Raw genomic sequence first — 20,886 nt, 5'->3', positions numbered from 1 at the left:
TCAAGGTTGGAGACCAAGACAAAAGTTAGGCGCCCCATAAGGTTTGCAAGACTTGTGTCGAGTGCTTACGGTATTGGATAAAAGGTGAAAGAACAGGGTCGAAATTCCTTGTGTCTATGGTATGGCGAGAAAAGAAGAATCATCATCATGATTGTTATTTTTGTGCCATAAACGTGAAGGTCAACAATCGTTACAAAAAACACAAATGGGTATATTCTGACTTAAAATCAGCCAGAAGACCAGTGCCTCACAGTGAGGACATTCCAGTGCCGGTGTTTACCTCTCTCCCTCCACTTGCACTGTCCAATATTCAAGAAAGGCAGTCAGTAAGTGACACCAGTGAAAGTGAATTTGACGACGGAAAGGTGCGAAATGGACAGTTCTCGCAAAATGAACTGAATGATCTTGTACGAGGACTCAGACTATCAAAACAGCAATCAGAACTTCTTGCATCTAGGCTGAAGGAAAAGAACTGTCTGAGCCGTGAAACTAAAATAATTTGTCGAACAAAAGAAGCATACTTTCTCCCATATTTCATGAACGATGAAGACGTAGTATACTGTAACAACATTCCGCAGCTTTTTCTTCAATTAGGATTACCAGAATACCGAACAGATGATTGGCGGCTCTTCACAGACAGTTCCTCAAGAAACTTCAAATCTGTGTTATTACACAATGGCAACCGCCATTCTCTGTTCCTGTTGGGTACTCCAAAAAACTTAAAGAAGAGTGTGCAATCATTGAGCAGACCTTTCATATGCTACGTTATCATGAACACCAATCTATGTAGACCTTAAAATGGTAAATTTACTGTTAGGACAGCAAAGTAGGCACACCAAATAGCCTTGTTTTATCTGCATGTGGGATAGTCGAGTTAAACATCTGTATTGGGAGCAGGACACATGGCCATTAAGAAAAAATGTCATTAGGTGCAGGAAACATCATTAACAAGCCGTTAGTTGCCAGGGACAGAATCATTCTCTCACCTTTACATATCAAGTTGGGAGTTATGAAACAATATGTTCGGGCTTTGGACAAGGATGACAAATGTTTTAGATACATTTGTACATCCTTCCCAGGTAAAAGCATGGGAAAACTAAAGACATGAATATTTGATTGCCCTCAAATCCGTGAGCTTATGCATGATGCGAAATTTGTAACTGTCATGACCGATACGGAAGCTGTTGCATGGTGCAGTTTCGTTTCTGTGGTGAAGAACTTCTTAAAGGCGATGGAAGAAAGATATCAAGCCCGGTGGGACACTCACATGATGGCTGATTACTGCTGGACCCTACAGCGTAGTTGTGCTACTGATGTACACAGACGAAAATCCATCAAAATGAGCGTTTATACGTGTTAAATTTATTCTTGTGTTACATGTAATCAGGTGCATATTCTTTTTTGTCTCACTCTTCATGATCTATGCATAATGCTATGTGATTTAATGTTCTTTGACACAAATTAAATGTTATTTGGCACATAGCTACGTGTTCACATCACATGTCTCTATCTCTAGTGTTTATATTACTATAGTGACTATACATACAGATAAACTAGAGCCAATCTAGGACAACTGCTGTTATATTGTAACTAGAATTTCAAATTTAATCTAATTTCGCTTAAATTACTGCGGCCACAAAAGTTGTGCTTACCAGTGATGCCGAGATGGTCGCGGTAGCTCAGTGGTAGACCGCTCACTTATTGTATGTGGAATACCTGGTTCGGTTTCAGCTCCAGCCAAGTGAGTTTTATGGTAGACAAACACCGCATGCGAGAGTTTTCTCGGAGTTTTCCTCTCACACTTTGCAGTTCCTCCATTATGATCCATCTCATAATCACTGTCTTCGTTAACCTCGGTGGACTATCATGCGACAGTTGTCATGGCGAATTCATTAAATTTCGTGCATCGTTAGGTTAAGTACCGAAGATGAAGTCAAATTTAACCTCGCGTTAATGGTTAATAGCACCAAACACAGTTCTCGGAGCAATTACCACATGCTTGGAAACTGTCGGAAATACAATGAAATTAAATCTTTCAGTTTAACGTCCAAAAATTATATTTTTCAGGCTAAAAGAGACGTATTATTAAGGTAAATAAATAATAATGTAAGAATTGGTGGAATGATAATGTGGGAGGAAACGAGAATACCACAAGAAAATTTACGGACACGATATTGTCCACCACAAACTTACTTGGTCGGAAATCGAACCAAAGACCCCACACACCAGAGGTAAACACTCCACTACTGAGACACTGTGCTCCCCGCAAAAGCTCTCGGAAAACGATTGCATTTAATTTTAACATTTTGTCGTATAACTCTATCCTGCAAGTGAGGCCTCAATTTATTTCATATTATTTTGTAAGTAGAACGGGGTAAACTACATCTTAGAAGTTTCTTATAATAATAATAATAATAATAATAATAATAATAATAATAATAATAATAATAATAATAATAATAATAATAACTAAAAACTAACTAACTCTATGGCCTATGGAACCGGGAGCTTCAATACCGCGTTTACAAAAGCTCTCCACTGACTTCTCTCCTTAGCTAACTGCATCCAGTTTCTACTTTGTATTCCAATCTCTGCGAGATCCATCTTAATATTGTCCTCCCATCTGCGCCTAGGTCTTCCTAATGGTCGTTTTCCGATGGGTCTTCCAGTCAAGACTTTGAAAGCGTTTCTACTTTCTTCCATTCTAGCTACATGACCTGCCCACCTAAGCCTCCAAGACTTGACGACCCTAAGAATATTGGGTAAACAGTATAAATTATGTAGTTCCTCGCTATGAAGTTTCCCCATTCCCGTTCCTCTTGGGTCCGAATATTCTTCTCTGGATTTTGTTCTCAAATTGCTTTCAGTCTAAGTTTTTCACTCAGAGTAAGCGACCATGTTTCGCAACCGTACAGAACAACAGGCATGATTATCGTTTAATATATTTTAAGCTTCAAATTCTTCGACAGAATTCGCGAAGACAAGAGATTTTGAACCGAATAGGAACACGAATTCCCTGCTTTTAGTCGACATTTAATTTCTTCGTAATAATAATAATAATAATAATAATAATAATAATAATAATAATAATAATAATAATAATAATAATAATAATAACAATAACAATAACAATAATAATAATAATAATAATAATAATAATAATAATAATTCAATTATTACCTCAATCTAGCATTAACTAAGTCAAAAAGAGTGAAAAGTAATAATGTGCATACCTCCACAACTAACCGTAGACGCTAGGCTCGATAACAGGTCCTGTACCGACAGATAATCTTTCAGTTTAGCTTCACGGCGGAAGCCCCAAGATATGGAATCAATCGTCATGCAATTCTCCCATTTGTGAGTTTGTAGAACACCTAAAAATAATAATTAAAGATATTATAAATTATTTAATGTATCTGTATTTGCTTTGTCATTATGACTATATAAGAGGATGAACATCAATGAATCTCAATTCTATAGAAAATTGTAATAATAATAATAATAACAAGTTGAAGTACAGTTTTGGACATTTGAGAACGGAATAACGTACCAACACATATGTATTTATATATTATTTTGTTCTTTACATTCTCTCGATGATTTAGATGAACATTTAGATTCTTCCTTCTTCTGCGGTTGCTTCTTGCCTTAGCGAAGATCGCTCTCCCGGCAATTATAGGGGGTGTTTTCAAAAGAAAAAGATGATAAAATCAGATGAATCTTTAGAGATGCTTATGAGATCGTTGTAAATAAAGGTAATAGGCATTAAGAACAGGTGGAGATAAGGTGAAAATTAACATATCTACATTAAATGGACTAGAACCTTGAAATTGATGAAGAATGGCGAGAAATGGCTGGCGATATTGCTGGTAGAGAGGACAAGAGAAAATAAGATGATTGATGGAGCCAATATCGAGACCACAGTTACAAAGTGGAGTAGTGCGTTTTCGAAGAAGATATAAACGTTGGAGAGTATACAGAATGTGTAGTGTGTTACGGAGAAGAAAATGGAGGTAGGAGGGAGAGACAGTATGATGAATAAACCAAGATGGAGAACGGAGAGAACAAGGATGGTGCCAGTACCAATTTGCCTTTGTAAATGAGGCATTATAAGCAGTCCAACGTTGATAATGAAGTGTAATAAGTCGTGGAAAAAGGTCAATAGGCGAGACTGAAAGATCAATGGGAATGCCATGCAGGGCTCCGAATAGGGCTGCGGCATCAGCTAGAGAATTCCCGAGTATGCCTACATGACCTTTAGGCCAGATTAAGCAAGTAGTATAGTTGAGAGAAGTGCGACGGTGGAGAAGAAGATGAATTTAATGAAGAATCCAGAAGGATTTCGAAGTCCAGGGGGAAGATTGTAGGGATTGTAGGAGAGATTTAGAATCAGTGGCTATACAGATAGATGGATACTGATACTGAAGAGAATGAAGAAGAGTCGCAAATAAGGCATAAGCTTCAGTGACAAAAGTAGTGAAATAATGGGGCAGTTTAAAGCTGAAACATTGCTGAAGAGAGGAATCGTAAAAGATTGATCCCAAATGCAAGCCCTGACTAGAACCGTCGCAGTACAAATGCACAATGTGCTGAGGGAGAGGAGGAATGGAAGAGAAATGATGTTGGTAAGAGACGGGAGTGGAGAGGTGAGCGGGAGGGTATTGGGGGAATGACAGAAAGAGTTTGGTAAAAAAACAGGATAGTCATGGAGGTAGCAAGGGAGAGAATATGTGCGCTGGATATGTAATAGATGTGGTGCAAGGTCAAGGTAACTTGTGTATATGAAAGGGAGACATGCGAGATGTGGAGAACGTTTGCGGCCTGTATGAAGGTGTCGTAGAAGAGTGAGTTTAGGGAGGAGAGGGGATCGAGTAAATTGGAAACGTTGAAGACAGAATTTGTCTGAGAGGTGTTTCAACTGAATTGCTAAGGGTGGAACTCGGGTCTCAGAATAAAGCGCAGTAGCAGCAGTGGTGGAAGGAAGGCTAAGAGTACGGCAGAGAGTAGAATATTAAAGGGATTAAAATATTTGAAAGACTCTAGAAGGAGAAGGAGAAAGTAAAAAAACACCATACATTAAAATAGGTAAGTAAACCTGTTTATATAACAGAAGAAGGACACGGAAATCTGTAGACCAAGTAGAAGTGAAAATAGAGCGAATTAAATGTAAGAAGGATGATGTTTTTTGATGTAAAAGTTGATAATGGGAAGTCCAACGTAAAGAAGAGTCTAAGACGATTCCGAGATATTTAACAGAGGGACGGCGAGGAAGGGTAATACTGGTAAAGGTAAGGGAGGGTAGGGCGGGAGTAAGTTTGCGGGTAAAAACGAGAAAGGAAGTTTTATTCATTGTATTCTTAAGCCACGTTGGAAACACTAGGTGGAGAATGTGCTGCGAGCAGAAATGAGTTGGGGTATAGCGAGTTGAGGTGAGGTAGAAGGAATATAGAAGGCTAAATCATCGCAATAAGAAAGAACTCGTACAGTGTTACTGGTTTGGCGAAGAATAGGAGCCAGAAAGAGATTGAATAAAAGAGGAGATAATACATAACCTTGAGGAAGACCGAGGGAAGTAGTGCGACCTTCAGAGAGTTGGGAACCGAGGCGAAGATACAAAGTACGTTGGACCAGGAGGTTGTGTATAATACGGAGATATTTCGAAGGGATGCCTTGTTGCCAAAGTCTATCTATGAGGTCATAAAGTGGAACAGAGTCATAAGCCTGAGAAAGGCCAATGAATACGGCAAAAACAAACTGGGCAAGGGAAAAGGCAAGCCAAATATCGGACATTAGATCGGAAAGGCAGTCGGAAATACTGGAACCAAGTCGACATCCGTATTGTTGTTTGTAAAATAAAAGGTGATGTTCAGAGAACCATTGGAGGCATTGTTTCAGGAGATATTCGAAGACCTTTAAGAGACATGAGGAAAGGGCAATAGGGCGATAAGGTTCAGCGATACCAGGTTGTTTTGTGAGTTTAAGGATGGGAATAATAAGGTAGTCTTTCCATGGAGGGGGAATTCGTTCAGAAGATCATACAGTCTTATATAAGGTGAGTAAGAATTGCTGGTATGGTGGAGGAAGGTGTTGTAGGTAACGATAATGTATGCCGTATTTGCCAGATGAAGAGTTGGGTAGACGGGATAGAATGAGAGGGAGTTCAGACATGGTGAAAGGAAGATGGGTAGGGGTAGAGGATTCTGGGGAATAGAGGAGAAAGCCAGAGAGGAGGGAAGAGACATGTATATGGGGCTAATTGGGAGTGGAATTGATAGAGCCAGGGAGAAGAAATAGATTTACCAGAGGGAGGGCGATACGTCTTATTACGAAGGGACCGGTAAAATTTCTAAATGGAGGATAGAGAGGAGTGAACAAAATTGTCGCCAGGCATTACGACGGGTTTGTTGAAGAATACGGGTAGTGGTGGCTTAGGTTTGTTGACAGTGGCGAAGCGCAATTCCACAAGTAGGGTAGGCCCGATAAACTAATATTTCCATTTAGCTCCACTACAAATAGTTTGAAGTGCAGTTCATAATTTCTTCTGTCTGGGATTTGCAGAGGAGATTAGGGGAATTTCCTCCTCACTTACTGTTTTCATTTCCTGCACATTTGAAAATGGAGGGAGAGGAAAATAAAGTGCATTCTTACTGTTAGCCGTCAAATTTCTTAAATAAGCGTTTGTTACTTGCACCTCCCACTTTAAAGCAAGTTCAATATTGCATTTCATTTAATCAATGTATCACGTGATAATGACTTCACTAGAAATGTTAATGCTCAGAAGGAACTTCATTTGAATCAACGCATGATATTTAATACTGTATTCTATGCAGTGGTATATTTAAGGGTGTGGCTTCAGGGAGTAAGTACTCACCGAAAGTTTATCGCATTTTTTTATTGTTTTATATATATTGTAGAATTTTCACATTTCCAAAAATAAATTTAGCAAAGCCCTTCGAAACAAAATCGTTACACCACTAATTCTATAAAATGGAAAACTCAACTAAAATTACACACAAATATTACTATTTTATCATTTACGGCAGCGTTTGATAAATTTATACATGTCTTTAATGTATCAGACTTGTATTCTACAAACTATTAAGGACCAGGCCCCATGTAGGAAAAAGAAAACAGCTACTCTGAATAACTCTTGAGAGTATATACCTAAATTAAATAAGTTGTCACTAATAGAAATACATGGTTATACAGAGAAACTTCTTACTCTATGTTAAAGAAATCATTTAATAACGTATTAGGATTCAAAAATGCCGTCAACGCTAAAACTAAACTCCCAGAGGCGAGCCTTCGCACCTTCCTAACAATGCGTACAATTCCCAGCAATAATAGATTCGCTCCTTCAGGAGAATAGCCCGTAAGCCTGTCTAGCAAGCTGGTGAGGCACAGACGGAAGGGCCTCCAAGTGTTTCCAACCTACTATTTTTTACCGGGAAAAGGAAATGTTAAAGTATTGGCTTTATTTTATAAGAAATCAAAGATAAAGAAAATATACGGCAGAAAACAGGGTAGGCCCTGCCTCAGAGAATCATAGTATGCTTCGCCACTGTTTGTTGATATACCAGGAAGTTGGAATAGGAGCGAGTGACGAGGTATATTTTAAGGGCTTGACGCCTTCGGAAAATCCATTGCTGACATTCCCGAGTCCACCTTTTAGGATAATGAGAATGGACAATGGAGGAACGAATAGAGGGAGAGGGATCAGGGTGGGAGTGTGAGACTACCTTGGAAAGGCGAGAACTTAAAGCAGTGTGAAGATGTAAAGCATCGCTGAACGAGGAAAGGCGTGATAAATGGTCAAAGCAGGAAGAATAAATGGACCGATCGAGGTTAGTAGAATATGGGTGAACTGTAGGGAATAAGGAAGGAAAGGGAGGAGAAGTATCGTTATGTAAAATGATGGGGAAGTGATCACTGCCGTGTGAGCCGAAAGAAACGGTCCATGTGAGGTGGCTAGAGTAAGCAGGAGAACAAAAGGTAAGATCAGGAGCGGTAGGGAGCTCGTGGAGACGGGGAAGACGTGTAGGAGCGTCAGTATTCAGAAGAATACAGGGTAAGTTCTGAAGTAGGCGATACAGAGCAGAGCCAGCTGAGTTGGAAAAGGGAGCTCCCCCAGAATGGATGGTTACAATTTACGTCACCGCCTAAAATCCAGGGTGGGAAAGGAAATTAAAAAGATAGAGCCAGAGATAATCAGGAAGGTGAACGTGAGGGGGAATATAAAGATTAACCAGGATGAGAGAGTGGACAGTGACCATTTGGCATTGAACGTCTGGGTATTGTATAAAAGGAGGGTGTAGAACGTAAGGTAAAGTGTAATGAATGCTGTGAGAAAGTCCCCCTCGACCATCTGGGCAAACATCATGAAGCCAATGATAGGAAGGGATGTTAAAGTGGTAGGAGTCTGTAAGCTAGGTTTTTTGTAGTAGGAGAAAAGACGGATGGAACAAAGATATGAGATAATATAAGGCGTACAGTTTACTGCGAGAACTCCTCATCTTCCATTGTAATAGATTGGAAAAGAGTGAACCAGATTATGTTATAGTGAATGTGATTGTAACAGCTTGAGTATGGTGATGCATGATTTATAGAAAGGAGGAGAAAATTTATGTTGAGATTTTTCAAAATAGAAAGGATAGAAGAAACAGTAGAGGAAAAAGAAGACATAGGATCTGCCGAATGTGACGATTTCTGAAAAGCTGTGACGGTGTTGGGAAGGGGAGAAAATGCTAAAGAGGATCGTTCAGTTGGAACAGATGGGGGCCGGGCAGAAACAAGAGGCGAAGAGTGAGGACTAAGAGAGCGCTTTTTTCTGACACCTGAAGGAGAGGAAGGAGAATGAGAAGTGGAAGGCCAAGAGATAGCAGTCGAATATGAAAAAGAAGCAGAGGTAGGGATAGAGGACGGAGTAAAGCTAGAAGTAGCGGGAGAGGAAGAAGGAGAATGAGGAGGTTGATTTCCCTTTAAGGAGCGTTGAGCAGGGGTCGTAGTCAAATATCGTTGTTTAGCATCGGTATAGGATAGATGTTCTGTAGCCATAAGGGTGTGAATTAGAATTTGTATGAGGCGTTCAGGACACTGAGGGAATGTAGACACGTGGTCACCAGCACAGTGCTTGCATTTGGGAGGTGCAGAGCAGGAGGAAGAAGGATGGCTGGGTTGGCCGCACGTGACACAAGATTGCTTACCACGACCGACTTGCTTAAAATGTCCATAAAATAGACAGTTAGTACATTGTTTTAGGCGGGGGATATATGTTTCAACGGGAAGGTGAAAATAGAAACGGGTGCAATGGGAGGCAAGGGTACTAGCATCAAAAGTAACAACGATTGTTCCGGTGGGGATGGAAGAGGATGTAGAATCCGTAACAGAAGGGTTAGGGAGGAGTTAGGAGGTAAAGAAGAGTCAGATGAATGGGTAACGGAAGACTTATCAGAGGAAGAACGTTTACGAAATATGCGGCAAACATGTAAAATAGGAGCACTACATCGGAACGCAGTGATGAGTTCATCGTCCGTTAAGGACGGGTCGACGCCACGTAAAATGCCCTGACAAGAAACGGCATAGTTCGGAATGTAAGCACGCCAATTATGTGCCATCAATAATGGGTGTTGAAGGAAATCGTTGGAGGCTTTGCCGGTACGAAAAAGTACCTTTAAGCCCTGAGGGCCAAGAGAACGAATATTAGTAATATCAGTTAGATCATTATTGTATAGGAGTCTACCTAGTTTCATGGGATGTTGTTTGCTCAGAGAAGAAGTAGATGAAACGTCGACGACAAAAGGTCCAAGGTGGTGGTCTTTATAAGTATGTGTGTTAGTATGTGCATAGGGCACATTAGATGCATGGGAATTTGAAGAATTAGAAGGCGGAGAAGTATTCATATTAGTTGGCCGAAGCACGTGTCCGTCAGATGAGGCTACCATGTTAGGCAGCGACGAAAGAGAAAAAAATAATCTCGCACTAGTGCACAACACACGGAGAAAATAAAAGTTGAAGAACAAAACACAAGTCTGGAACACAATGTCACCACAGAATTAACACGTGGAATCACTCGTAATCTGCTGTATCAAACTCTTCCCACCATTCAAACGTTTAGATTAAATTAGTCTTCACTTATTTTGCGGATTGCAACGCAGAGCCAAATATGCAATAAGAAACTATGATAACCGTTATGATCATCATCGTAAACTGAAACGTGAATCTTTCGTTGAGGCGATGCAAACCGATACGGAATGAGGCCCATGGTTTCAATTTTAAAAATGTAGACAATTTTGATAATTTCCTTAGCAGCACACTTGGAAGGCCAAAATTAGATTAATGGGCGCCGTGATTGGAAATTGGGAATTCCAAAAATAAAGATAAAAAACGTTAAATCGACGTAGTTTAACATGCATGTTGGCCGATCAACTATGTGTATCCAAGAATATTGACAACGTGCTCCCAAGAGCATTTTTAATACTTTCGTAGGAGCTGTGTTGGCAGATGATCGGCAAAGTGACTAATTTCAACGTGGACCGATGTTGACACTTGGATAGCCTATCGTTTCCCATTGTTGTGCCTACTATCAGTGCTGCTAGGGTTAAAGATAAATTTTTATTTAGTCAGAAAGCAAGTTTTTTTTTGGGGGGGAGGCGTTCGAGATTCATGCTTTATTGTTTTTCTCTGTAAATAGCTTAAAATTTCAGAGAAAAATTCTTTGGTGGTCTATCATTGTAAAGAGTGGTTTCACTCGCTATTTTTTCAAACTATTTTGGAAATGAAAGAACAACACACACACATATATATATAGATTTCTCTGGTAGTTATTTCATATTTAGAAGCATAGATGCCGACTACGTGGGTGCCTCGGTGTTTAGTTATCTGTTTGCAGATTCAATTTTGCTCTCTCTTTCCTGTGATCAATACTCTTAAACTAGTTTGAAATAGGAAAAGAAAATCCTCAGCATATAGTTTGAGTGTTATTCTACTAAGTTTAGGTAATCATGGATATATAAAACTTTTTGGTAATTTGAGATAATTTTCCTCGTGACTTCATGAACTGATGTATGATAACAGTTCAATTGGATTCAGGTTCCTCAAATTAGAATAAAAAGTGGAATTAAATATTGATCCAAACTTGGACACTTTTTCTAGTGCCATGAACATTAGTTTTTTAAGCGATCGATATTTATTGACACTTTGCTCAACAAGGTGAGTGTGAAGGCACTGTCACCGACAATAGATGGTAGCACCAGCACTTTTCCTGCATTTCTCAATTTTGAGCGATATAACATTCATATTAATTTAGTGAAATTCAAAAGATTATGTTGATATTTTGGTTAAGGACAAAATGAATCAAAGATCAGAAGGTTTTCTGTGAATCTCTTAGATATTTCTCTTGATTCAAATTTGAGATTGTTTAATTTTTAGAAGCACTATTGTTGTCAAATAAAGTGCTCTTCTCTACAATAGAGTTATTACATAGGCTAACTCTCGTTCTCGGTTCAACTCTTCGGGCAGTCATCGCCAAATATTATTTCTTTGTTTTGTTTTCCCTTACCTGCACATCATTACTAGAGTACCTGGATTATAGCGATCACTGCATGTAAAGAATCCTCCATGATGACATCCACAGCCGTCGCCCCATCTATCGTTGGTTACAACAGTCTCTTTCACTGGGCTGTCGTTGTAAAGCCAAGCTAGAAATTCTTTTGATTTCCAATAGTTGTCAGTAGCTCCTCCATCGCCGTCGGACCATATTATTTCTGGACGATAACTCTCCACCTGCATCAGAAAATAAAATGTATCTATCTATTAAAATGCTACAATAGCAATTAAAAGCGCCTGAGCTCCAACCTATAACTTTGGCTTTCAAATCTTTCATTTACGGTTATGTGTACTTTCACGTTTAACAGAGACAAAAATTTTAAGTATTTGTACTTTAAATACTCTAAATTAGTTAACTATATCTTTTTCATGAAGTTAATGATATAAAATTATTGTTCAAATCCTTTGTATTTTAATAAGCCTTATCTAAAATCAATGCATGTGAATTGTGCTTCCATCTTCCGAGTTCTTTTAAACTATGTTTATATGTTTGAGGTCAATCCTTTCGACAATGAGATCACGGAAACTACAGGCTCTAGAAAGATGACGTTTTTACTGATCGATTGGAAATTTTGCGTAGATTGTCCAGTTCTAATTGAATATTATTTTTTAAAAAACATGGCCATTATTTCTTTATTACATTTTTAGGGTACGCTGGAAGCGTTGAAATTAAAAAAAAAAAAACTAAAGCATCATATCCTATGCGTTATACATTCCACCACCACAATGTTGTATATTGGGGTTGTATATGTCTCAGGCGTTTGTTCCATGGCCAAATAATAGTGAAAAAGGAAGGATAACCATTTCTCGAGTCTTAAGATAAATCTTTATTTTTTGAGTGTTTTTCCCAATCAACACCATATATAACTGACATTATAATTAATTGTATATGTAATGTATTTGCTTATTACATACCGCATGCAAGAAGAAAGAAAACACTGGTCATACATGAATTAGAAACTCCAACCGGAAGTAGGCTCAAATCTTGCAAACGGTGCGAGATATTGAGAAAAAATAATCGAAAAAATCTCCCCTTTATGATACCCCTTGCCGACTTTTTTTAAAAATCAAGACATCTTTCACTTGTGTCTGTAAAGGAACATGTACGTATGTTGTGAGTAATGAGAAGGAGATTTATGCTTATATGCGAATGTTGCGCTGTGTACAAAGCGCAGGTTCAGCTAGTCTATATATTAAAATGCTAGGTTTATATGTTTGTCCCCAAAGAAAAGTTTGTATGTTTGCTTCCGATCTTTTCGACTCGAAAACCACAAGTGCTAGAAACGTGCCGTTTTCACTGATCGATTCCAAATTTTGTGTAGATTGTCTATTCTAATCGAATGTTTAAAAAAACGTGGCCGTTATTTCTTTAGTACATTTTTAGGGGTACATTGGAAGTGTTGAAATTTTAAGAAAATAAAGAATCAGTTATACATTCGAGTCATACTATGAGTTATACATTCCAACACCACATAGTTGTGTAAGGGGTTGTATATATCTCAGGCGTTTCATTCATGACCAAATGATAATGAAAAACGAAGGATAATTATTTCTCTAGTGTTAAGATAAATAATGTTTGGAGTTTTTTGCCCAATGAGCACCGTATATCACTAACATTATTATTAATTGTGTGTGTAATGTATTTGCTTATTACGTACTGCATGTAAGAAGAAAGAAAACGCTGGTCATAGATGAATTAGAAACTCCAACCGAAAGTAGGCTCAAATCTTGCAAACGATGTGACACCTTGAAAAAATAATCGAAAAAATCTCCCCTTTATGGTACTCCTTGCTGATTTTTTTTTTTTTAAATCAAGAAGTTCACTTGTATCTGTAAAGAGACATGTAGAGATGTTGTGAGGAATGACAAGGAGATTGATGATTATATGTTAATGATGCGCTGTGTACAGAGCGCATGTTTATCTAGTATAATTAGAAATTGTCATCTTCATATGGGCATAGAGGGAAAGATGGAATGAAAGCGAGGAATAGGAAGAAGAAGAACACAACTGATCGATGATTTGAAAAATAGAAGAAAATATTGGCAGTTAAAAGAGGAAGCTGAAAATCGAGAAACGTGGAAGAAACATTTTCAGGAACGAACCTAACAAAAAAGAGAAAACTCCTTAGTTCTAGGACCGGCCAACGGGCGATATACTACTACTAATACTACTACTACTACTACTACTACTACCACTACTACCACTACTACTACTACTACTACTACTACTAATAATAATAATAATAATAATAATAATAAAATTTAAGCTATAGCTTTGTCACAGGAATTTTCACAGGCCGAAGGGGTAGGTGGCGCCCATGAGATTGTCGGGGGTCTTAATTTTTCATTGAAAGTTGTGAAACCAAACTGGAAAATTGTATATCGTGGGGTAGGAGCATAGTAATTTGGCGGGGGGGGGAAGACAAAATTTGGGGATTGTGCCAAGCCCTGGTGGATAGGCTCCCCTTAGTTGTCTACAAGATGAGACGAGACAGAATTTTCATAATGAGGTGCGAAATGGTAGAGTTCTTCTAATAGAAACAGATACACTTTTCAAGATGAGATATAACTTTTACGACACCTTTTGAGACGAGACAGCCTCAACTCTCGTCTCTTAGGTAATCCTACTAAACTGAGTGGATGGTTTCTTCAAGAAAATGCTGAAGAAAATGGATATCTACTGATATTGTTCAGCCATTATTGAACAAATAGAAGTGATGACTTTCAAAGATATTTATTTGCGTCAAAGGATTAATATTAATGTTTTAACTGTACGTCTTTGCCTTTTGGAAGTTTGGCGGAATATCAGTTAGTAAAAATGCGGTCAGAATTACAGAATTGACACGCGCTACAAAGGATAAATTGTTCGAAAGAGCACATAAGTACAGTTCTTGGAGAGCTGATAACTGAAGAGAGTGGTATTCAGAAACAATTGTCATTTTACTGGTAAGGCCACAGGACAACTCTGTTGTTAGACAAAGTAATGAAGAATAATGATGACTAATGGCAGAAAAACACAGGCGGATTCGCGCTGTCTGCTGCACAGCATTTTGGAAAAGAAAAGGGTGTGGAGAAGTATATTTTCGCACATACATCCGTAGAAAAGAATTAATGTAAACTGGAAAATGAATAAAGACAAAATACGACTATAACGAAAAGGTTTGAAAGTCCCGTCATTCTATATTTTGTCATATAATAGACAAAATTATTGTGTTCGTCAGCCAAGATTCTCCGAGATTAGTTAAATGCTTAAAGATTTACCTCGATACGAGAAGAGTTGATGAAACCATGTTAAATTACGTATTGAGTCACATCAGCATGAGCGCCCGAAGGGGAGGCAGGGGGTGTCCTGGCTCACGAAAATGTAAATGCAATATAGCAAACCACGTGTATTAGATATCAGAAATAACAGATGTAATATAGCAACCATGGAATACTCCCTAAGAAAATTTTCTTCGATCTCTCCTGCACATCAGGATACAATTTATTTATTAAGAACAAAAAATCCTTGAATTCTTTGTATTCTACAACACTGAAAAGATTTGTTTTGTGGATTAGAGAAGTGCGATACTGAAAATTTACAATACATCTGCATGAGTTTTATTAGTATATGAAATTTATAAAGTTGTAAATACAAGTGAAATAACATATCTCTTCATCTTCCATTTCGATAGAACAGAAAGTTTGGTAGATGATCCTTTCTCTATGCTAGATCAAAAGCCGAAACGTTGAAACACTTCGTAGTTACAAATCAAGGAACATAAAATCATACTTTCTAATTGTGCAACTATAGCGTATATTAATAAAAATAATATATATTTTAATTTTTAAAATACAAACAACAACTGAAATGTGTGCATGGGACATTGGTTCAATCCCGGCTCGCCCCGAGTGAGTCTTGTGGCAAACAAACACCCATTCTTGAAGTTTTCCCGTTTCCTCCCACTTGATTGCACAATTTCGATCATTATCATTACCGTCTTCCTTTGCCTCAGATTATAATAACATGAGACGGTAAACTAAACAGAAGAAAATTGAAACAAATAATGATTTTTAGATAACTTATTATTTGTCACCTTTGTTATTCAGTAGAACCTATTACAAAATATGTTATATTACCAACTCGTAAAGCTCTGGTCCAGTCTTCCTGTCTACAAAATACTGAGTAGAGTAATTATTTCTTTTGTCCTCCAGATAGAGTGGATTAAACCATTCAAAGAGAGAATGATAAAGGCCGAACCTCAGATTCGTTTTACTTCTTATTGCATACGCTAAGTCCCCTAAAACATAAAAGGAAACATGATAAGAATAATCTTACTTTATAAACTAGTTTCTTTAGAACTTGTAATATGTGGATTGACAGAATAGAATAAAATGTATTTATTGTCATTAAACAAGGATAAAGCAAAAGACAACAAGAGATTTGTGTGTTGGCTCTTCAATTGAATTATACACAGTAATTACCCATTGTAGGCTTATACATGCACATTCTAAATATCAATTAATAAAAAATGTCATCACAATACTTGCAAATATGAATAAACAAAACTTCTGTATGTGGATAAATGATGCCAGTGTTAACATATTTATAAATTTTATATCTAAAGTAATAAGTAACATAATTTTCAAGAGCCACGGCAATAAGCAATCATTACAGTTAACAGTATTTCCGAATCCAAGACGATTTTCCGCCCCGCAGTTTCCTAACCAAAACTATGGGATCATCATACTTTCGTGACATACACGTTGGAATTTTTCGTTACTGAACAGACCCAAAAGCTCTACTGAACAGAACCACAAGCTCTAACTTTATTACACCGCGAATTACGTGTCGCTCCAAAATGTCACTTTGTTATTTCAACATCTTGTATCATACATTTCTAATGTTGTCATATTTCTGTTCTTTCTATTAATTGGAGTTGAGTTGATTTTGAATTTAACGTCCCGTTCAGCAGCGAGGCTATATGAGACGTGGACCTACTGGTTAAATGTGGAATCCGAACCACCTGAGCTTCCGCCGGGAATCGAACCCGGGCCTCCCACGCCAAAGGCGTTCTATTAATTGGAGTTCTAAGATGGCAGATCCTGATTCAATCATAAGGCGAATTACCCGTTTATGTTACTATCAACGAAATTCTTTTTCTTCTTGTGTAAAAGATATATTATTGCAGTAAAATTGAAAAAAAAAAAAAAGATTAAACAAACAAATCTCCTAGCTGAAAAAAAAAATGCTGCAATTTTAATCATAAATATAAATAGACGAAACTTTAGTTATGAAACAGACATAGGTTGGAATATTAATATTTTAGTAGCCATTTTAGTTTCAGTTATAATTCCATTTTTGTGAAGAGAGAAATATATACTGTCATGAATCTATAAGCGTGCAAATTTCGTCCGGTCGCTTTGTGCGGTGCTAACATGTTCATTGCGAATGAATAATCAAAGCGATGCATTTATAAATTGCTGTTTTCTTGCATACGTACTTATGCCAGATAGAATTCATTGCTTATGGGGTATAGAAGCAAGCGTTTAGAATAATTTATGAAACAATGCTCTAGTTTGGCAATTCGTTGTTCTTATATTATTATTTAATATTCTCAAACTTCATTTTCCGTTTTATTAGGGCTACATCCTTAAATGATATGGCCTACTTCTTTGGACGCTGTTAAAAGATACAAGTTAAAAGGGACAATGTATTTATACTTTTTGCTATACGTATTCCTTCACAGATAGGAAATAAAATTTTAAAGTTGTTTTTTACTTTCACCGTTTGTTTCGTAATCGAAGTCGCATATATTATTTAAGTTAGTAAAGTAAAAGATAGAAAATGCTTTAAATAAATTAGAGCTAATTAATAAACTGATAAAGAAAATTAAGATAATAATTAGCAAGTACTTACCCACTAAATCTCTTTTGGGTCCTACATCTTTTGCATTCCAATTAAATGAATACTTCGATGGCCACATAGTAAAACCTTCATGGTGTTTACTTGTCAGTACAACATATCTGTAAATGAAAAATCAATTTTAGAACTATACAGTGCAAAGTTTTAAAGTAAATAGTCCTAAAGTAAAGTAAATACTTGTAATTACTTTGTAATTGATGTATTGAAATGTTGATTGATGTATTGTGTTCCTATTTCTATACCCGAAAAGAAATGGGAATACATTTCGGTACAACAATTATTTTTTGATTTCGGAAAGATCTACAACGACAACGTTATAACGGAAACATTGGACACTGAACGGCAAAATTAAATGGAGGTTAAAGTTATAAGAAATGATAGGTCTTTCCTCCAGGAGAATTGCTTCCCTTTACGTATAATAATTTGACAACCAACTACAGACATGCAGCAAAACATACCATACCAGGATATTCCTCCATTTGGAGGAAAAAGGAATGAACATTACTTACAGAACTACGATATAGAGAAGCAGAAATCCCATTCACGTTAAGATCAAGGTGATAGGAATTAAGGCAAAGAAAAGGAAAAAATAATATGGACAAGGAATCGCCGTCATTATGCAGTGCAACAAACATATATTCAAAGACATACAGAGAGAGAAAGCGTGGAAGAAGACGGGGAAACAGCGAAAAAAGAGGAGAAAAGAATGAAAGAAAAACAGTAGAAAACATTTGAATAAATGAAATTTTAACGCTAAAGGATACACAGTCCGCACCTTTCCCCCTGCCACTCTCTTTGTCTTGTGTTTTTCTCCCTTTATGGAATAAATTGTTTTCAGTACCAATCGCGATCATCATTTAGAGCGCTTAATTCCCCGAAAAATAAAGAAATCCAGACTGGGGATCGAACCAAATGAAAGTTTCAGAAGCTGTCTACTTAGCTAATAGACCATAATAACGGTGTTGTTAAATCAGGTATTAAGCTCGCTACTGTCAGCAAACTTGCTCCGGTCCTACTTGAAGTTTGAATTTTGTTTACGGCCTTTAGGCATTCTATGGCTCAGGCCTCGTGGTTTCATAAAAACATTTCATCTGTAGATCAAGATCAAGCATGAAGTGATCCACAATCTTTAGAACTTACTGTTGCACCAACATATATCTCGAATCAATCGAGGATTAAAATGAGTGATTTCATAAATTTACGAAATAAGTCCTAGTTTGTGAATGAGAACTAGTAATCCACGCGCGAATGACATCTTGTAGCGTTCATAAGTACTACACAGTCATTATAAATACAATTTCGAAATCCCGTTTGCAAGCTTCGATAGTAGGTAAATGCTTAAGATATCGGCTTGTTCAGTGTTTGGCTTGTTTTCTTCCTTCAAAATACATTTTTATATGTTCATATTTGTTATTAATAATTACATTCTTGTAATCACGGAGTATCAAGAAATTGCTGCTCACAGAAACACAGATCCGCCGTTATGTATGACAGGTGGGAGAACAGAAGGAGAATGTTCATGTTGTGCATTAAACGGAACAATGAATTTCCCCAAAAAAATTATTATAAAAAATGTAGTCATAGAGAGGAGGGATAAAACCTCTTGTTCGTTACTATTAAAAATGAAAAATAATAGAAAATCAAATCAGAAGTACAAGGGAGGAAACATTAACGTTACTTCATTTTATGTAATTACTTGCAACAACTCTTAAGAAATTATTGTTACATATTTCAGTATGTTACCTCATTGAATCATGGGTCTTCACAGTACATGCAGTTGGTCATAGGTTGTAGGAAATGTATCAATAAAAAATTGCTTATGGAAGTTCATTTGTTTACTTATAACATTTATGTGAATAAGAAAAATAGATCGGAGTCAGACACTTTGCAACTATGTGAATCCAGTTAAGCAAATGAAAGTAACATAGTGGATAATTAATTTCAGTTGTTTCATCTTAACGTGTTAAGATGGTATATGTTTTTTATTTTAAATATTTTTCTGATATTCTATTATATTAAATGTGTTTATTAAACAAACTTAACAAACAAATAATGGCGAATGGCGAATAGGCGAATGGCATTTGGTGGGCAGGCTCCCCGTTTCCTCCCTGTGGCTACAACCCTAACTACTACAAATGAATAGAACGCATTTGTTTCCTAGGTCTTAACGTTCCTGGAAAGCTTAGCCTGCCTACAGGAAATCAAACAAGCTATGAATTCGAATCCCGCTTTGCTTTGGATCCCGCTTTGCTTTGTCGCCATCTCTCCCATTATCATAACTTACGTATTCATCATCTTCTTTGGCTTACACAGCATAATCACGAGACATGCCGCCTTTTGCAGGGTCGTTTTAATGTATGATTAACATCAGATTAAAGGCTTGTCTACTACGGGAGCCTTATGTTAGTCGAACTCTTTAGTATGGCACTAATCACACGTGAAAATGACTCTGCATACGGCCCATGAAATTTAACAAAACGAACCGCATTATTTTACGTTCTGCCAACGCTGATATAAATTCACATGTCAAGCTATTCTTACTTTATTTCCTCTCTTCTTGATAAGGAGAAAGCTATGGCCTTCAGAGCAGTTATGTTTTCTAGAAGCAGCAGTTTGATAACTACTACTTATAGTACAGAAAATGTGACATTCTTAAGGAAATCTTTATGTATATATATTATAAATAAGGCCCGGATTTTTATGTTTTTACATATTTTTTCCTTTGTATGTACGCTAGTGAAAATATGAAATGTTCGCAAATTACGAAGTAAGGAGCCATATAAACTAAAATCACGTTACATATTTTTACATATTTTGAAGTCTGTTACATATTTTCCGCCTACTGTACATATTTTTACATAAATTCAGTTTCCTTGCTCCTTTTCGCTATTTTTTCTTTAAATAATACGCAAAGAAAAATAGGCCTATATATGGAACAATAACTCAAAAGGTACTTTATTTTATTATCTGTATTTTTTTCTCACTTTGTTCAACCGAATTGCATAGCGGGAAAGCTGGGTTAAAACTAATCGTACACTCAACAATATGCAATGAAACGTAGTCAGTTATCGCTTCCCATCCTGAAAAAAAAAGAAAAAAAAGAAAGAAAGAAAACGATCTGTTTTTTATATATAAAGAAATAAAACAATATAAGAATAGTTGTGCTTATCGCCTTTGTTTTGTCGGGACACATCCGAGTGGCGTCTACTTGCAAACTAAAACGCACACAGTTTGCTGGCATTCTCGCCTTTTTTTTGTATGTGCAACCACTACAGGTGGGGTTGGGGGTGGCGGTGAGACGAAGGTGATTGGAGCGCCTAGGCTTTATCACTTGTTTCTTAAATCGAATAAAAGATCGCTTTTGTATGACTTGAGGC

General features: G+C 37.1%; 1 protein-coding gene across 1 annotated transcript in view; it reads right to left on the bottom strand.

The window, feature by feature from the left end:
• The window catches only part of LOC145662426 (alpha-L-fucosidase-like), a 101,108-nt gene that overhangs the window by 12,370 nt on the left and 67,852 nt on the right, over positions 1 to 20,886 (bottom strand). Inside the window, exons 3-6 of the mRNA XM_081727988.1 lie at positions 17,504 to 17,610; positions 15,724 to 15,884; positions 11,580 to 11,781; positions 3,234 to 3,374 (exon numbers count right to left, since the gene is read on the bottom strand). Coding sequence (XP_081584114.1) covers positions 3,234 to 3,374; positions 11,580 to 11,781; positions 15,724 to 15,884; positions 17,504 to 17,610 — 611 coding nt within the window. The remainder of the gene's footprint in view (positions 1 to 3,233; positions 3,375 to 11,579; positions 11,782 to 15,723; positions 15,885 to 17,503; positions 17,611 to 20,886) is intronic.

The sequence above is a fragment of the Thermobia domestica genome, chromosome 10 (genome assembly GCF_964235325.1).
Source record: "Thermobia domestica chromosome 10, izTheDome1.hap1.1, whole genome shotgun sequence".
In the NCBI taxonomy this organism is placed as follows: Eukaryota; Metazoa; Arthropoda; class Insecta; order Zygentoma; family Lepismatidae; genus Thermobia; species Thermobia domestica.
Note: the sequence above shows the minus strand (reverse complement) of the source record. Positions and strands in the feature narration are given on the sequence as shown.